Source organism: Salminus brasiliensis, chromosome 11 (assembly GCF_030463535.1).
Source record: "Salminus brasiliensis chromosome 11, fSalBra1.hap2, whole genome shotgun sequence".
Lineage (NCBI taxonomy): Eukaryota > Metazoa > Chordata > Actinopteri > Characiformes > Bryconidae > Salminus > Salminus brasiliensis.
The window spans coordinates 17,842,949-17,861,284 of record NC_132888.1 but is presented as its reverse complement, the minus strand read 5'-3'; the positions used below and the strand labels follow the sequence as shown (position 1 = coordinate 17,861,284).

At 40.6% G+C, this 18,336-nt stretch overlaps 1 protein-coding gene across 2 annotated transcripts in view; it reads left to right on the top strand.

Annotated features, from left to right (window-relative positions):
- Nucleotides 1-18,336, top strand: part of sez6b (seizure related 6 homolog b) — a 251,581-nt gene that overhangs the window by 126,480 nt on the left and 106,765 nt on the right. For both annotated transcript variants that reach the window (XM_072692028.1, XM_072692027.1), the window contains exons 2-3: nt 2,891-3,586; nt 6,209-6,339. In XM_072692028.1, coding sequence (XP_072548129.1) covers nt 2,891-3,586; nt 6,209-6,339 — 827 coding nt within the window. The remainder of the gene's footprint in view (nt 1-2,890; nt 3,587-6,208; nt 6,340-18,336) is intronic.

The following is an 18,336-nucleotide window of genomic DNA, read 5'->3' as shown; positions in this document are numbered from 1 at the left end:
TAAAAAAAATTTTGCCTGTAAAACATTACATAACATTGAAATTAATACAAATAAACAAAGTAAACAGTCAGAATCTGTTGTTTTCAGTAACAATACTTATGTGTTAAGTAGATGAATATGGTTAGAAGAACGCAGGGAATTAGTATGTTTGTAAAATTCTTACTGCTTTACATATTTTAACACCATATATATATATATATATATCCTTGAGGAATTTGAATGTATACTTTGTACATTGTTAAAAGAAGAAGATCCTAGAGAAACTTGGAGGTTCTTGAATTTGAAACTGTGGAGAAAACATCAAAGAACCCTTTACTTCTAAAAATGTTCCTCAAAATAAAGGTTCCCCAAAGCACATTAGAAGGTTCCTCCACTATTTCAAATGAAAGAACCTCCAAAGGTTTCTCTAGGATCTTTTAACACTTTTAACAGTGTACAAATCATACATCTTTAATAAACTGTCAGGGGCTAGCAGTTTGCATGATGATATTCCATATTTTTTTATAATCAAAGTTGTTACAGTATTTTACATTGTACCTTTGTACAGTTGGAAACAAAGCCTGATACACTGATACATTGATACAGTTATTAATATGCGTGAAGTGAAGTCTATGCGTATAATATATGTATAAGTGTCTTCTGGATAATTTTCTAGTAAAATATTTCTTTGTTCATTGTAATTGTTTGTAATGTTTGAAAAAAGACTCATTATGATAATTCTTATTACTAGATGCTCACTCTGTTCGTCGCCCCCATACGTCAGTACGTCTTATAACTTCCAGTGAAGGAAACAGATGACAGAGATTGAGGGCTTTCCCCCTTCCTGACAGCCTTCATGTGTCATTTGCATAGATATGACTGACACAGCGGATGTCGATTTGATTTTATCTGTGTAGAGGAGTCAATCTCTCATAAAACACACATCACTTCCTGCAGAAACGGCACTCCTCTCGACTCGTCCTAGCATGAAGAAGGGGAAAAATAGTCCGTCAGTTTCGTTTGGTTTGAGAGATTATCTTTTCTCTTGGAATGTCTCGGATTCCCGCACAGGGCGCAGCAATTTGCCCTGCCTGCTGAAGGAGGTGCACTCTGGAACGTATCGCTGATACAATGAGCTCCATTGTTTGAAGCAGATTGTTATTAGTAGGAGGAGAGAGAATGAAAGCGAGAGAGAGAGAGAGAGAGAGAGAAAGAGAGAGAGAAAGAGAGCACTATTAGGGTGGAAATGAAGCATTGTGAAGGAATCAGCACTTCCCCTGGCGCGTTGCAGCTTCCTGAAGGGCGTCTGATTACATCTCACCAGGTGCTTGAGGGGGAGATCCATTTTTCTCGTCACTATTTCAGATTGGCTCATTAAAAAAAAAACACCCACCTGATGAATATGTAGTTTTATTAATTGACTTATCAAAGCTGCGCCCACAGATGTGTTCTTTCATTGCAACTGTTGTAAGGTTGAACATGTTTAACAGCATGTTGGCAAGAACATTATTAAGTCTAAATGTGAATTAAAATGTGAAAGTGTGGTCTGCATTATTCATTTCAAATAAAATGTTATGGCTGTGAAAGTCTGAGATTTCAGACAGAGCCTGAGACACTGTTAAGATAGGTTAAGTGTAATTTTTCAGTGTGCAATCAAGTTAACTTTAGTATGAATGCTATTTAATATGAGTAGTGCATATTAATGATCAACGCTCAGCACCTGAAGGGGTGCCCAAATGGGCAAAAAATCACATCTCAACACGAGACTTTGGTTCTAATAAAAGAAGCACATTGACAAAAAGCAAGGCATGTTCATTTGAATAGCACCTTTCTTACACAGTGCTGTACATGAACAGAAAGAAAAAATACAGCTTCAAAGAATTTTACAACACTTATTTAAATCATTTAACCAGCATATAAAATAAAATAAATATATAAAAAATAATAACAATAGTTACCACTTTAACACTGGATAACAGCCGTAACTGAGCTAAATTTAACCTCAAAAGTAAGACCAGCCTCTAAGCTGTTAATCAGTCCATGGGATATCCACACTAGCATAATTTTAAAAGCACCAGGACTTGAAAGCTTAGGATAACGTGTCATTGAGCTAAGTAGGGAAGAGCCACATACTTCTAAGCTGTTAATCATTCCTTGGGATACATCAGTGTTGGGAGGAAACATTAGGGATGTCTAGATTTTTAGTTCGGAGACATTTTTGCGCTGTCTTGCTTGCACAGCTTATTGAAGGTCTGCCCACAAATATTTTATCATGTTTAGATCCAGGAGACTGTGAGGGCCACGGTGGATAGTCCATGGTGGATTTTGAGGTGCGTTTTGGATCAGTACTCTTTTTTTCAGCTTCAGCCTTTTAACAAACGGTTTGACATCTGAATCTAGGATTTGGTGGTATTTTGTGGAATCTATTCCTCCCTCTGTTCATGCAATACTGCCAAAGCCACTGGCAGCAACGCAACCCCAAAGCATAACAGATTTACCCCCCATGATTCACAAGTGGCAAGGTGCCAGCACATTTTTACCCCCTACAAACATGTCTATGCTAATTTTTACTACTTTAACTTCACCAGACCTTTTGGAGGTTCTTGACCAGATGATCAGTCAAGCCACCGCTCTCACCCCAGAGTGGTCATAGCACTATAATTGACCTAATGGAGCCTACATGTACAATTCTGCTGTGTCAATGTTGGTATCTTTACAGTGAATTCAGTCCTTGTTTACACCAATTTAACTAGCCTATTCAAAGAAGTTTTACACCCAGAGACGAGCTCTTTCACAAAACCGAGAGCAGCATACAATATCTTCTGTGGGATGCCAGCTGTTTGCACAGAGTGCTTGAAAAGATTTAACTGTGGCTGTAACAATAATACAGTCTATTCTGTGTCTCCTTCAGGTTCTTTCATGGAGGGAAAAGTGGCGGTTACTCAGAGAGGAGGTTCACTGGAGGCAGAGGACGCTCAGAACGTGTTCCACAGCACGCAGGAGACAAACAGAGACCCACCCCTGGTCACTACTGCCCCACCATTCGCTGGCCTTAACCACCACCCTCCATATAAAGCCTTTACTCGGCCTGACCCGCGCCGCCAGGACAGGTTGAGAGTGGAGTCAGATCTCTTCATGGGTCCGTCAACACAGCTGGTTCCTCACGAAGATGCAGCACCGTTCTCTGATGTAGCTGTCACTGTGCCCACTGCTACGCCCACTGCTGGTTCACAGCCTGCTAGTAGCCTTGATCTGAGTGGAGCTGCTGGAAGGAAGACCCACAGAACAAGCTTTAGGGAACCATCTGTAGCCATGACCACAGAGACACTGACCACCACCATGATACCCACTTCAGCTCCACCTCCCTGCCAGACGGTTCCTGGAGAGCAGCCTGGCCACATCGATGCGGCAGCAACACAAGGGGTCAAGGCTGTGACTACCCTGGTGACCAGAGAAGAAGAGGAAACACTGAATACCAAGGCAGAACATCACACCTCGGCCAGCGACACCATCACAGTGGCATCGTCAGAGGCTAGGGAAGTGGATGATGAGACCACCACAACTACTATTATCACCACCACCATTATTACCACAATGCAGACACCAGGTAATACCACCATGGTCACTGGTGTCTATGTAGCCTGCACTAGGCCATTGTTAAGTTAAGGAGGAGGGATTCTTCGAGAAATTCAGAAGATCAGATGTGCCGTCACATTTTATATCATGTTAAAGAAATAAAAAAAAAAATCACGATGGTGTGTCGCCATGCCAACTACACATGCCAGCTACCAGAGCGTAGCTACCATTGTCTTCCAGTGTGGTGCATGCAATGTTTTTGTATATCTAGCAAAACAGTGATCATGAATTCGTTAAACAGGGTAACATCAGTATTCTTCCTTTGCCCGCACCCAGGCCCTGAGTTGTTGAAACAGTGTGTGAATCTGACGGTCCATTAGCTAGGGAAGCAGACTATGAGGCAATAACTCAGCCACGTCTTCTCATTTCAACTGAATGTAAAACCAATGAATGTAAAATGTCCCCCATCCCCCCGTCCATATATATGAGCAGTTGCACCTTATTTTGAGAACTGTCCACAGAAGCTTCTACAGGTTATTATTGGTGAAGGTCAGTTGAGTAGCTAGAGTGTTAGGGTCAGGGTTAGTTTTAGGTGAGAGTTTTGGTTTAGGTTTAGTTCGAAATTTTAATTTTGTCCCTTTTTCTTCCAATTTGGTACCTCCAATTTACCCACCCGCTTGTAGCTAGGAGAGTAAGGACTTCACATGTCTCCCCTGATACATGCAAAGCTAGCCACAGCCTCTCTTTAAACTACTGCCAATGCGACATTGCTGGGCAGCCGACTTGCTGCGTCCCCAGCTCTGCCGCATCAGCTAACAGAACTGCTAACACAATCTGATCCCAAAGCCACATTCCGTTCAAGTTGATGTTCAGACGTTTAGGTGAATGTCAGTTAAAGGTGACCATCTATAAGGCATGCTTATTACAGTGGACTTGTATAATAATGTCTTATAATGATGCCATACAGGGTTCTTTGGAGCTCTGCCATAGAAGAACTTATTTTGGTTCTCCAAAGAACCTTTTATCAGCTGATTCTTCAAAAAAAAACCTCTTAGCCTTTCTACCATGGCATTGCTCCAGTGAACTCTTTTCAGCCCCTTTTATTTTTAAAAGAGTGGAAACATCAGCCCCAATTCACCAAAACTGTGCAGAGAAAAGTGCAGAATTGAGCACTCGTAATGAGGGACGAACTCCTCTGCATCTGAGTTATGAAATGGACAGTTAAGCACTAGTGATGAATCAGCAACTGTGTGGGAACAGTCAAATCACTTCTTTACATATCATTTGCTAATGACTTTTATCCTCAATCGAATTTACCTGAAAGCATTGCATGTTTTAAAAGCTCTGCTTTTATTGGCTGTTTTACACCACCGCAGTGGTAATGGTAGCCACAGAGCATAGTCTAGCCTGGCCCGTGCTTCCCCAAGCACTCTAACACTCTAAATATAGTAATTATTCTCACGTCTTACTGGTCAGTGTCACTGTCCTCTCAGGTGTTCTCTTTTTGCGGCCCTCCGGTCAACCTTTTGGCCTACCATTTTTTTAGCCTCTCCCCCATCTTCTGTGCAGTGTGGGGTGGCTCCTGTTTTCCCTCTTGCACCGCAGATACCCACAGCACACTGTCAGCCTTTCTCCAGTCAAGCTAGCTTTAGCTTTTAGCCTTTTTAGCCATGCTTCCATGTTCTCCCCAGCTATCCGTTGTGTTTTGCCTCAAAAGATTTTCATTATTTGGCAGGCTGTAAATGTAAACTGTGTAGGGTGTAAATAAAAGACTGTTAGGTAACAGTTTGAGGTTTTGGAATTGGCTTGTTTTCCAGCTCTGTTTTCAAGGAAACAACAACAGTGTTTGAGGTTCATGGCACATCAATTCCATCGCTGTTTAACTATAAAAAATGATTCATTCTTGGGCACCTTTAATAATGCTATTTCTAAGTGCATTATGTGGCTATTATGTCTACTGCACTGTGAATAAAATGTGCAGAATGTCCTCAAGTTTTTTACACAGCTCTGATCTCCACACCACAGTCTGAGCTGCTATGAGCTGCTTTTGGAAATGCAGCACCACATGTGACAAAGACAAACAGTCCTTTTGATGTTTATTAAAAAGTTCTAGCTGCCAGGACACAACCAATCTGTTATCTTGGTTGTCGCCATGCCAACGGCAGAGATCGGATTTGACTGTGCACAGCTTTGATGCGTAAGGGCCACTGAGCGCATGGCGACTGGGAGGCTGACAACCCACTCTTTGTCCACACTGGGCAGTGCTGTGGTCAGGTTATATGGAGTTATGTGGTGTTGGCCTGGGCCATATAGCTTTAAGCTCCACAGGGAATCCATCTTGCGGGCAGCAACTCTTAACTCAAGAGGCAGATAAAAGGGGCAGTGAAGCAGAAAGACCTCAAGGCCACCAAGAAAATTCTTACACACCTGAGCTATTTCTGACACACACATACACACACACACACACACACACACAGCAAGAGAGACAAATAGTCAGTTTTGAGCCTGCAGAAAATGAGAAACCCTGCAAAGATAATTAAGATGGGAAGGTATCGGGGCCGCAGTGGGATGGAGGGAATGCGGAGGAGTCTCAGCTTCTCATGTGTTCTTCTGTTTTTTCTCTCTGTTCTGTCTGTTTTCCTGCTTGCCACAGTGCCGTGCAGCACCAATTTCACAGCGCCAGGGGGCTACATAGAGACGCCACCACCAAGCAGCTGGTACTACTCAAATGTTGACTGCATCTACATTGTGACGGTCTACATGGGCTATGGAGTGGAGATTCAGGTTTGAGGACTTTGTGATGTCACTATTGTTATTGCAATTTACTGCTTAAAACCCTCCTGTCTGGGCCTTAGTCTTGAACTCTGCACTACACTGTTGCAGTTTATTACCTTGTTTTTACACTTACTTGCCATTTTACCATGGCCATCTATCAAGTAGGGGTCATCTACTGTGCTAAGACTGATCCACCATCCAACATTAATGTACCTGGCAAGAGTGATACCATGATCACAAAGTGCTTCAACCAGAGAGAGGCTGAGTCTTCATTGACCGTTGAGAATTCCCTAAATGTGGAAATCTCAACTGCATCATTTGCTTTGTGGAGGGCTGCATTTCACTGCTTAACGTATTGGAGCAGATGTGGCCTAAAGTGTTAGAACTGGAAGCCTCTCCCCCATCTTCTGCGCAATGTGGCATGGCTCCTGTTTTCCCTCTTGCAGCGCAGATACCCAGGCAACCCCCTCATTTTTTAAGTGTGCGTTCTCACCTCACCTGTACACTCACTACGTTTGTGTGTGTTTACTGCCTCTAATGAGTTAAATGCTGCTGTGCACTGGTGACAAAGCGTGCTTCTCTTTCCTTTCCTTCCTTCCAAATAAAATCTGGTCAGCACCGGTCCTGTGGTGGACCCTTTTCCATTAGTGGACAGGAGTATTAGTGGCCTTATAAACTGCAGCAACAGATGGGCTGAAATCTGTAATTCTAAGCCTACAAAATGCACCTATATTATAGATATTCCTCATAAAAGTACCAATGACTGTAGATAAGGACCTTTCTATGTTCTTTCTGGAAAGCTAACCAGCTATTTGACTTGATAGTTGATACACACACACATGCTTCCTCATTCTGTTTGTTGTTGTTTCCTTCTTCGCTTTTAAAATACAGAATATCACGTCAGTATATTATATCCATCCAGAATGAATACGTTGTTATGACCTGACTGATGGATTAGCTTGTGTATGATCTAACTGAGCACAAATTTTGGCTTTGGGTGATTGAGTTTCTCCTTGCTGGAATCACCTTTATCCTTATGACAATGTCTGAAGCTCTTCATAAAACATTCAACAGTCATTACCCTCCTGACCTCCCGAAAGGTTGCCTAATATATTTGGGAAATGGGGTAATTGGGCATACAGAAGCACAGCCAACATATTCAGCAGCCTACAGAAGAAAGGGGCAGTGGAGCAAAGGGGTTTTGGGTACATTTGTGCATATATAATGATTCTCCTCTTTGTTCTATATAGTAATGAAATAAGGTCCTTTGCATTAATAGTGAAACCTTTGTCATATAGAACCTGTTTAAATAATGCTTATATAGGACATCTACAAAATGCTTTCCACCATTCCAAAGAAACTCTACGCATTTTAAGAGCGTAGCTCTCTTTCTGTCGGCTTCTTTATATCTAGCTCATACTCCCTCTATTTTCTACTTTCTTCTCATGAAATCATGCTCCTTCTCTGTCCCTCAACTCTGTTTCATATTGTCTCCATCTCAGTCTCTCTCCCAGTCTCTCTCTTTTTCTCTATATTGAACTCTCAAGCTGTCTCAATCTCTCTCTCTCTCTCTCTCTCTCTCTCTCTCTCGATCTCGAGCTGTCCTAATCTTTCTCTCTCAAACTGTCTTGATCTTTATCTTGATCTCTCTCTCGACTTGTCTCGATCTTCCCTCATCTCTTTTTTTCATTGTCTCTCCATCTTGAACTCTCTCTGTCCTAATCTCTCTCTCTCTCTCTCTCTCTTTCTCAAGCTGTCTCAATCTTTCTCTCTTAGGCTGCCTTGATCTCTCTCTCAACCTGTCTCGATCTTCCCTCACCTCTTTTTTTTCATTCTCTCTCCATCTCTCTCAACCTTCGATCTTTCTCTCTCAAGCTGCCTCAATCTCTCTTTCTCTCTCAAGCTGTCTTGATCTTTCTCTCTCAAGATGTCTTGATCTCTCTTTCTCTCTCAAGCTGTCTTGATCTTTCTCTCTCAAGATGTCTTGATCTCTCTTTCTCTCTCATGCAGTCTTGATCTTTCTCTCTCAAGCTGTCTCGACCTCTCTCTCTCTCTTTCTGTATCTATCTCTCGAGCTGTCTCAACCATCCTCTCTCAAACTGTCTTGATCTATCTCCTGTGACCTATCTCAATCTCTCTCAACCTATCTCGATCTCAATCTCTTTTTTATGCTCTCTCCATCTTGATCTCTCTTAATCTCTATCTTGTTCTCTACCTTCATCTCTGTCTGTCTTCCTCTCTCTCTCTCGACCCATCTCGATCTCTCTCGACCTCTCTCGACCTGTCTCAATCTCTTGCTCAAGCTGTCCTAATCTCACTCTCTCTCTCTCGATCTGTCTCAATCTCCCTCTCAACCTTGATCTTTCTCTCTTGAGCGGTCTCAATCTCCCTATCTCAGTCTATCTCAGTGTTTCTCTATCTCAAGCTTGTTCTCTTCCTCTTACTCTCTCTCAATCTATCTCAATCTCTCTTGATTTCTGCCCCTTTCTCTCTGCATGCGTTCCATTCCCCCTTTCCTTGCACTGACCTGTTAGCCCAGGACAGTATATAAATACCTCTCTCCTCCTCTCTGCTTTGCTGCAATTATTCAAAGTGACTGATATGTAAGGAAGCTGCAGAGTTCCTCCCTTAATTAATTGCTTATGGATTATCTGTCTTCTCCCTTTGTTTGTTTATGGTATTCTTTAATGCCCTCCTGTTAAACTGTCTCTCAAGCGACTCTTAACTTAATTAAAGCAGCCTCATCCTCCTGCTGATAGACAAAAATAATGTTTAGCGCAGACAATGCGAGGGCCACTTTGCATTCCCAGCGCTGCTGATGGGCTCATTCATTTGAATGGTCACGTCTATGTCGTAAAGACCCAGGTTAACCATTCCTCTGATCTGGAAACTTTTCTGAAGCCTGAACAAGCTCTTTTCCGAGGCCTCCAGAAGACCTTGGGATCGAAATCTCAGAGCTGCGGCTCCTCTATGGATTGTCAAGAAAGTTAAACCGGATTTAAACCATTTCCATTATTCATCCTTCAGAAGATAGAGGGGGATTTGTTCCTTTTAATAATCCCCCACTGAAAGCTTTTTGTCTTTTTGCTCTCGCTGTGCAGTCGCTCGCTCTCACCTGATGAATAGCATTGGGGCTAAGGTTCAGTGTGGCAGGATGAATCTGTGCATGGATGACCTTACTTGTGGTGAAGTGGGCAGCTGGGGTCAAACTCCTTGACCTTCGGCTAACTCACATCTGTGGTCAGAGCACAGGTCACGTCTTGTTTCTCCTATCAGTAGAGCCTCATTCTCCGGATTCTCCCCAGTAATGCCCAGAGACATTACACAAACCAGCTGCGTTCCAGACAGTGCTGCATGTGAATAGTATAGTGTCTCAAATGCAAGGTCACTTCAGACAGCATCAGCATTAGACTTTCAGTAAAGAACAACAGACGATACAAGGTCAATAGAACCATAGTGAATCTGCTGTATATGGTTTAGCAGATATCATGAGGTGGAAAGCTAGTACTAACCATGAAAGTGTTAGGTTTAAAAGAACACATTATTGAGACCATTATTGAGCATTATGGAGACCATAGCACTGAAATAACCATTAGTCTGGTATTAGGTGCTATAAGAATTCTGGAAGCAAAGAACATCGATCTGTATGGAAGACACAACATTTTAACAGGAACACCTGTATACTACTGCTACTCATTTTTATAATCAGCCAGTCCTGTGGCAGCTGTGCAGTGCATAAAGTCATGCAGACACTGGGCAGCAGCTTCAGGTAATGTTCACAACAATCATTAGAATGATGAAAAATGTGATTTCAGAGATTTTGAGCATGGCATGATTGCAGACATCAGATGAGCTGGTTTGAGTATTTCTATAACTGCTGATCTCCTGGGAGTTTCAGCACAACAGTCTCTAATATTTACTCAGAATGGGTGTATTAAAGAAAAAACATCCAGTTGAGTGGCAGTTCTATGGATGGATATGCCTCATTGATGAGAGAGCACACAATGGCCAGACTGGTTGGAGCTGACAGAAAGGCTACAGCAGCTCAGAGATAAGCACTCTGTACAATTCTGAAAAGCAGAAAAGCAGCTCAGCATGCATAGCACTTTGAGGCGGATGGTCTACAACAGCAGAAGACCACTTTGGGTTCTACTTCTGTCAGCAAAGAACAGAAGGCTGAGGCTGCAGTGGACACAAGCTCATCAAAACTAGAAGACTGGAAAAGTTTGGAAGTTTGGTCTGATGAATCTTGATTTCTGCTGAGGCTCATTGATGGTAAGGTCAGAATTTGGCACAAACAGCATGGATTTATAGACCCAGCCTGCCTTGTGTCAGCAGCTGACAATGTCCATGCCCTATGGGCACAATAAACCCATCTTTTAATGGCTAATCATCTCAAACTGAGTCTCAAAGATATGTTTTCTTTTGGAATCTTTTGGAATCTGTGCATGAAGAACTGCGGCTGTTTTGAGAACAAAAGGAGGTCTTACCCAGCATTACTGTAGCATTCCTAATTAACCACTCATTAGTATATACTCCATTACAACACATACAGTGCGGTACAATACATTATGAGGTATATCAATACCAGGGTTTCTTAAGGATAGGTGTGACAGCAGCAGTTTCAAAGCAAGCGGGGCAGATCTTTTAGGGGCTAAAGATGCGTTTATTAGGTAGGAGAAAGGATTAGGCATTTACACAGGCTTTGAGAAGGGAGATGAGGTCAGGATTAAATTGATATATTTTCTGTGAGAGATGTGATGGGGAGAGAGAGAGGTTGCTAAATCATATAGGGTAAACCTACCCATTAAGCACACTTAAATCTTTCCTAAATCACTCAAATTATAGTTTAAAATAGTATCAAAAATAGTATAAAGTCTTAATTGATATCTCATAATGTGTTTGTTACTATATCAGATAATTGCATACTAGGGTTAGGGTTAGGCTTATAAGATAGGGCTGTCCACGTGTTCACATATCCTATAATCCATTTTGAAAGCTGGCTGACAACTTTGACCAAAAGAGGAGTCCCATAAACTGACTTTTGATGTTTAACTGTTAATTTTGCTGTGGGAGTTTGGGAGTTTACTGTTTCTAATAGCAGTGTCAACCGATTCAAATGTTTTATCGCCTGAATCCCAACACTGTTCTGTTAAAATGCTAGTTGTGCCTAATAATCTCTCTAGAGGAATTTGTTTTCTTATAATATCTCCTGAGAACTTTAGCCTCAAAAACGACAAAGCTTGGACACAGAAGCTTTAATAGAGGAAATGCTTTATCAACTTTCATTGGGCTTCTTCTCATTGGGCCGGATTAAGCGAGCTAAGAGAGGAACAGCTGTGTGTGTGTGCATGTGTGTGTGTGAGAGAGAGAGAGAGAGAGAGAGAGAGGGATGAGGGAGGGGTAAGAGAATGAGAATTAGTTATGAGATTTAATCCATACGTCAGCATAATTAAAGTGTAATCTACTCTCTGAGCTCAACAGTAGTGACCCTGTGTTTACATCGCTAAATAAAACCCCTGTTACGTCACTAGGCTCTGTAAACAGAGAGACCTACAAGAGGACGTTGGGGCCAAACTTGGTAAAATTATTAATTGTGTTTAAAGTGTTTAAAGTTTAACAGATTAAAGTTTGCAGATTAATTTCATGCATTAAAGCATTAACATTGACAGCATTAGTTTCAAACTTTGAAACTATATATCAATAGATTAATATTATAGACTATGAATAGTATAACTTGGATGTTGGCTGTGGGAAAATGTCAAGAGTTCAATCTTGACAGTTTCAATCAATAAGACCATATATTTTAAGTTTATTAATGCTCAGTAGTTGTAGATTGCTCATATTTTAAAGATCTTAAAGGGCACAGTTCTCTAAAAACCAGATCGTATCAGTGTGACATCAAACAAGAAAAAGTATCATTTGACAGATATAACCAATCTTGTTTGTTCATATTAAAGCAACGTACAATTTCATTACAAATTACAAATTATTTGATAACAAATAATTTCTGTAAGATATTGTAAGATAATGTAAGATACAGTACATAAATCCATTTAATAATGGGATGCATAATTAGCCTAGTATACAGCACGGACAGTAGGGTAAAAGACAGTGGGATGAAAGCAAATATTTAAATATTTAAAACATGCAAGCTTTAACTGTACAAGCCATCTGATGTTTCATTTTAAAAATAATAAAAGCACTTTCCACACACACCCAAGCACTGACAGATTCTCTTAAATGTTCATAGTCAAGTCTAGTTAATACTACATGACCCTCACCTGTGAATGAAATAATAAATGTAGATTTTAGAGGTTCTGTACTTGTTATTTGCTCTTTACCTCATAAAACTTCCTAAATGTTTTAATCAATAAGAGCTATTTTGGAACGGGACAAGCTTAGCTTAAAGCGTAGCACACCCTGACTCTTTTGCTTTTAAAGATGTTTAACTTGATTTAAAATGACAAAACATTTCAATTAAGGTCACTATTACTATATGGGAGATTTATCTTTCTAACACCATTTATGCTGCTAGAATCACTGTCTTGTGCTATGTACGCTTACCCTGTTTTTTTTTTTTTTGGGGGGGGGGGGGGTATTAGTGATGGCTCCATTTATAAAGGAGTAGTGTGATGCAGTGAACTTAAAATGCCAGTTTTCTAAGGGATTTTAGCAGAATTAACATTCAGTGGGTCTATCATCAAAGATGCCAGTAAACCAAAGTACTTGAGACAGCAATAAAAAGGCCAAAGGAGAAAAATCACTTTAGTGTGCCCATGTATATTGAAGTTCCAGAACCAAATTACAAAAGGGCATACAACTAAAGCTAATGTGAGCAGCTCATGTAGTTTAGAAAATTAGATGTCATTTTGGTTCAACAGTGTATTCAGGGGACATTCCATTGTTTCATTCCAGTAGAGTTTTGGATGGGAACGTGTATCCTGGCATTGTGCACATGTTTGAATACATATGAACCCATTTGTTTAAGATTTGGATGTTGTATTCTGAGCTGACTGAATAGTAAATTGTAGCTTAGGTTATCCTGTAAATATAACTCAAACCAGTCCTCAGGGATCACAGATGGTCCAGATTCTTGCTCCCACACTAAAGGAAAGAGCAAAAATGTGGATCGTCTAACAAGCATTCAAATGTTCGCTGAGTGGCCATGGCTCTAGATGTATGCATTGGCACTCTGCTGAAATGCATATAGTTGCATCATGCACCAGTGCAGATAATGACCCCCAAGGCATTTGTGATAATATTTTGTGGAAGGATTCAAAGATGGAACCTATTAGAAGTCATGGGTTCCATTATATATCTGCCATAAAGCTAACACTGCATTGCACCATGAGATCACTAAACCAACACTCAAACATGGTGGTGGTAGTTCAATGGTCTGGGGCTGCTTTGCTTCTGCAGGACCTGAATGACTTGATGGAACTGTGAATTCTGCTCTCTATCAGAAAATATATGGGGGAATATATGCTCTTCAGTTTGTGACCTAAAGCTAAGGCGCAGTTGGGTTATGCATCAGGACAATGATCCGTAGAACACAAGCAAGTCCACTTCTGAATGGCTCAAAAGAAACCAAATTGAAGTTGGTGGTCGAATCAAAGTTCTGCTTTGAATTGTACTAAGATGCTTTGGCAAGACTTTATACGGGTGGTTCATGCTTGAAAACCCTCCAATGTAGCCAAATTAAAACAATTCTGCAAAAAAAGAAAAAAAACACAGAAAACAGAACTGTAATGAAGAAGATGAAAGCCTTTCTGGTAAGTCAAAACTAACAAAATAGCTTCAGTGCTCTATGAGGCAGAGAGAGCATTTAAAGTAACAGCCTTATGCTAAGACATCCTTTCTTTATGCTTGCCCATTATAGTTGCAATTATTGTGGGTAATAGTTGCAATTATTGCTGCTCTTGTAAACAATTAAATCGCAAATGAGAGAACAGGGAGGCATATTCAAATGTGGATCTTCACAATGACTAAACATGTGTGTATGTGTATGTGGTGATACGACATGCCTAACTGCAAAGCTGAATTTGTGGATTGGCAAGCTAACACATGGTTCAGCCAAATCTCAGTGCTGCTTTGGGTTTAGCTCGAGACTACCCTTCTAATCAGAGGTAAGCTCGCTGACTGGTGACCCCAGATTTGTGGTTCCCCCCCGGGGCTCGATGTATGCCTTAAAAAAAGAATAAAAAGAGAAGCAAGGATTTTAGAAGTCTTATCTCCACAATACTGTTAGGCTAGCCTAGGGGTCGCAAGTCTTATCCGCAAAGGGCCTGTGTAGCTACAGGTTTTCATTTTTTACAAGCTGGAGCACACCTGGTTCTACCTGTCTTAATTGGTTGGTCTTCATCTTCATCAATTGATCATGTGTGGTTCTGTGTGGTTGGAGTAAAACCCATTCTGCAGCCACACTTGCCCTTTGTGGATGGGATTGTAACCTCTGGGCTGAGCAATGGGTATCAAGGGTGCCTTTCCCAAGCATATAGAATCAGTAAATGTTACGATTTAGTGTGATGCAATGGTAAACCATGACTATTAGACCTAGTCCTGTAGTTAAGGTCACAAATGTCAGAACTAAAAAAAGGGAAAACCACCTCTGCAATAATGCCAGTGTGTCCTAGCTCCTCTATGGAATTCTAGTAGTAAATTAGCACTAAGCTAAAGGCAGTGTACTTTTTAGTTTTTTTGGATGGACATTTAAAGTTTGGGAAAGACAATCCATGTTTGGGTTGATGCTTAGCACATAGCAATAGCACATCTTTTAAAACACGTTGCATTGCCTTGTTCAGTAAAGAGCTGTTTCACAGAGCTCTTGTGATTGTTTCTGACCATTAACTGATTCCTAGTTAGTCTACCATTCTCATTCACAGTCAGTGACATGTAGGACTACAGTGATGCAGGAATTCAATGATGTTTCTTTACACCGAAGAGTTTCCACCCATTGTAAATTACAACATGGTTGATTTTTCTGTCAGTTCCTCAGACATACCACCCTGCAAAAATTCATTTCAGGGAGTTAGTACAATCCTTCCAACTCCCCCAACTTTTTTCATATTCTCTGGTTTTGGAACGTGAAGCTGCAGGACACTATAAACTGAACATTCTGCCCACAGAGAACACTGATGAGTCTATTTACTGATTGACCTATGCTCTCTGTGTCACTGTCTTGCTCTCTCTTTCTCTGTGTCTCAGAAGTCTTGGGTTATTGTATATCATTTTCAGGCAACAGAAAGCCACTATCAATATGCGTAAGTCTCCCGCGGCTTCCAGGAGAGGTGTGATTTCTGGTTCCTAATTATGTTGATTTAATCTGACACGTTTGGTGTGATTATTGAAGTCTTACGCCCGCCACAACATAGCACTCTTGTAGTAGTCAATGAGGCCTTTCACACTTTCACAGTATAAGTATAATACATGCAGTATTGTGTTATGTTGCAGTATTATATATGCAGCATTCTTGTTAAATGGACAACCTAACCCAATAAACATTTCAATAGATCCTTTGGAGTGGATAGTATTTACTTCAATTCCCCAATAATGAGCTATTTGTGGTCAGCGCTTCACAATTTCAATCCTAGTACTGTAATCTTACAAAATTTTATATTAAGCATGACTCCATTATATTAAATTGGAAAGACAAATTGTAGACATACATCATTGAGATTCTCTGAAGGCCTAGCAGGCCCAGAGGCTTCCTTAATGCCTCCTAGTTTGATAGCAGCATTTACTCTTGTTACTACGTTGCGGTTAAAACTTTTAGAAATCTCAGGCAACATTGTGTTACATATCACACAGTATTTTGAAGTATTGTGAAGTATTGGTTAGTAGATTTTTGTCGCATTGCCCACTTTTAGGTATAGTTTGAAACATACTCAACATTTCACAGTCAAACAACTGTAGATAATATCAGCTTTAAATAAAGTTTGTGCTTTTGTCGTATTCATTTTTCTGATGGTTCATTAAAAACCTGTCCCTGTATTTCATAGCAGGGTGGCCACAGGAATCTGTCTGGCTAGGAAAACCAAAACAGATTTTAAAAGAGAGGAATAGTAGAGACTTAAGCAGCTGTCTACTGTGGACTATAAGTGCATCAAAACTCTACTGGAGTGAGAGAGATCTATAAGTCGTCTTCCAAAGCCATGAGTGGCGCATAGGTATTGACTGAGGGTCGATACTCTCAACTAGGCTGGATTAAGTGCTCCTCTGTACAGTTCAATAAAATATAGTTATATCTCCAGCCTCTGTCAGAGCTGATAGCAGTGATTGATTGGGATGCATTTGTCAACCTAGACAGTGTACCACCCAGACTTGTACAGACAGGGTCCCTCAGCCCAGAACTTTAGAAGAGTTCACTCTGAAAAATAAAGTCGCCAAGAAGGTCCTTTGGAGCAGTAGCGTAGAAGAGCTACCTTTAGCTACCTTACAAACTTTTAATGGATGATTCTAGTATAAGCTTCTATTAAATGTTTTCGACCATTAATTGAATTCTAGTTAGGCTACCATTCTTATTCACAGTCAGTGACATGTAGGACTTCAATGATGCAGGAATTCAATGATGTTTCTTTTTGCAACATGGTTGATTTTTCTGTTTTCAGTTCCTCAGACATACCACCCTGCAAAAATTCATTTTACGGAGGTAGTACAACCTTTCCAACTCCCCCAATATGGAGTGAACTTTTTTCATATTCTCTGGTTTTGGAACGTGAAGCTGCAGGACACTATAAACTGAGCATTCCACCCACAGAGAACACTGATGAGTCTATTTACTAAGCGTAGAAGAGCTACCTTTAGCTACCTTACAAACTTTTAATGGATGATTCTAGTATAAGCTTTTATTAAAAGTTTTTTTTGCTTTACTAGAAGATTCCTAAAATATTCTTGACTTGAAAAATATTAATTAGTATATTAATTAGTATATTTTACTTTTAAAAAGTAAAATGAACCTTCCTGAGCTTAGTTGGGCTGTGTTCTCTCCATGTGGCTGGATGCTGCCCTGTCCCCTGTCAAGGCGTCTGTTAGCTGGTGCGGTGGAGCTGCTTATAAGTCAGTCATGTCAGATGACACTTTTGTGTTATTCAGATGTTTCACATATGTTACACGTGGTCAGGAGCTGTAGTAAATTTTGAGACACTTGAGTGAATGTGGGCATTCTTTCTGCTCGCATTTCACGTATGAGGCCCAATGTCTTCATCAAACCAACAACAGGAAATTGGTTCTGCTGTGACTTCATGTCCAAGCTCCTTTTTCGACAGCCTTATTTCATTTATTTTTAAGCAACTTTTACCACTCTTTACTTTTGTATAAAAAATCACTGAGTAGCCACTTATTTCAAAGGTATTCCGGAAGGATTTCTGATTAACCCAAATGTAATGGATAAGCCAAACATGTTTAGTGTCCACATTTTGTTTCTTTAGTGCTGAAACTCTCGAGACTACCGTTATTAGCACACACTAGAACTCAATAGTTACCCAACTTCTTTTCCGTTAATACATGTCCACAATTCCTGATTGTGAGGGAATCGAGTGGAGTGATGGGGATTGTATTTACAGAAGAAAGACATCTGGGGACTATTGACTTCCAGTGATTGTTAGCTACAATTCTTTATAAGAGACATATACTAAGTGTTTACAGTCACTGCCATCTCCACTGAGGATTAACTACACTGTCACATGGTGACTCAGCAACAACTAAATAGACACTTTTGTATCACACTGAACCACTTTACCTTACACCTGCAGTTTTCTTAGTGTCATATTCATTCAGTAGGCAGGATCAATAACCCCGACCACTGCAATATTATCTCCCTTCACAGCTCACACATAACCCACAGGGCTAAAGGAAGGGAAAACAAGGCTTTATTAATTGCCTGTCACTTTGTTTTAGTCACTGCTGCCCCCTGTTCTGACACAGTTTCAAGTGCTGCGAAAAAACATAGACTTAATGGAAAACTCAAATACGTAGATGAGATTCTGCAGCCCTTCTGCTCTTCTG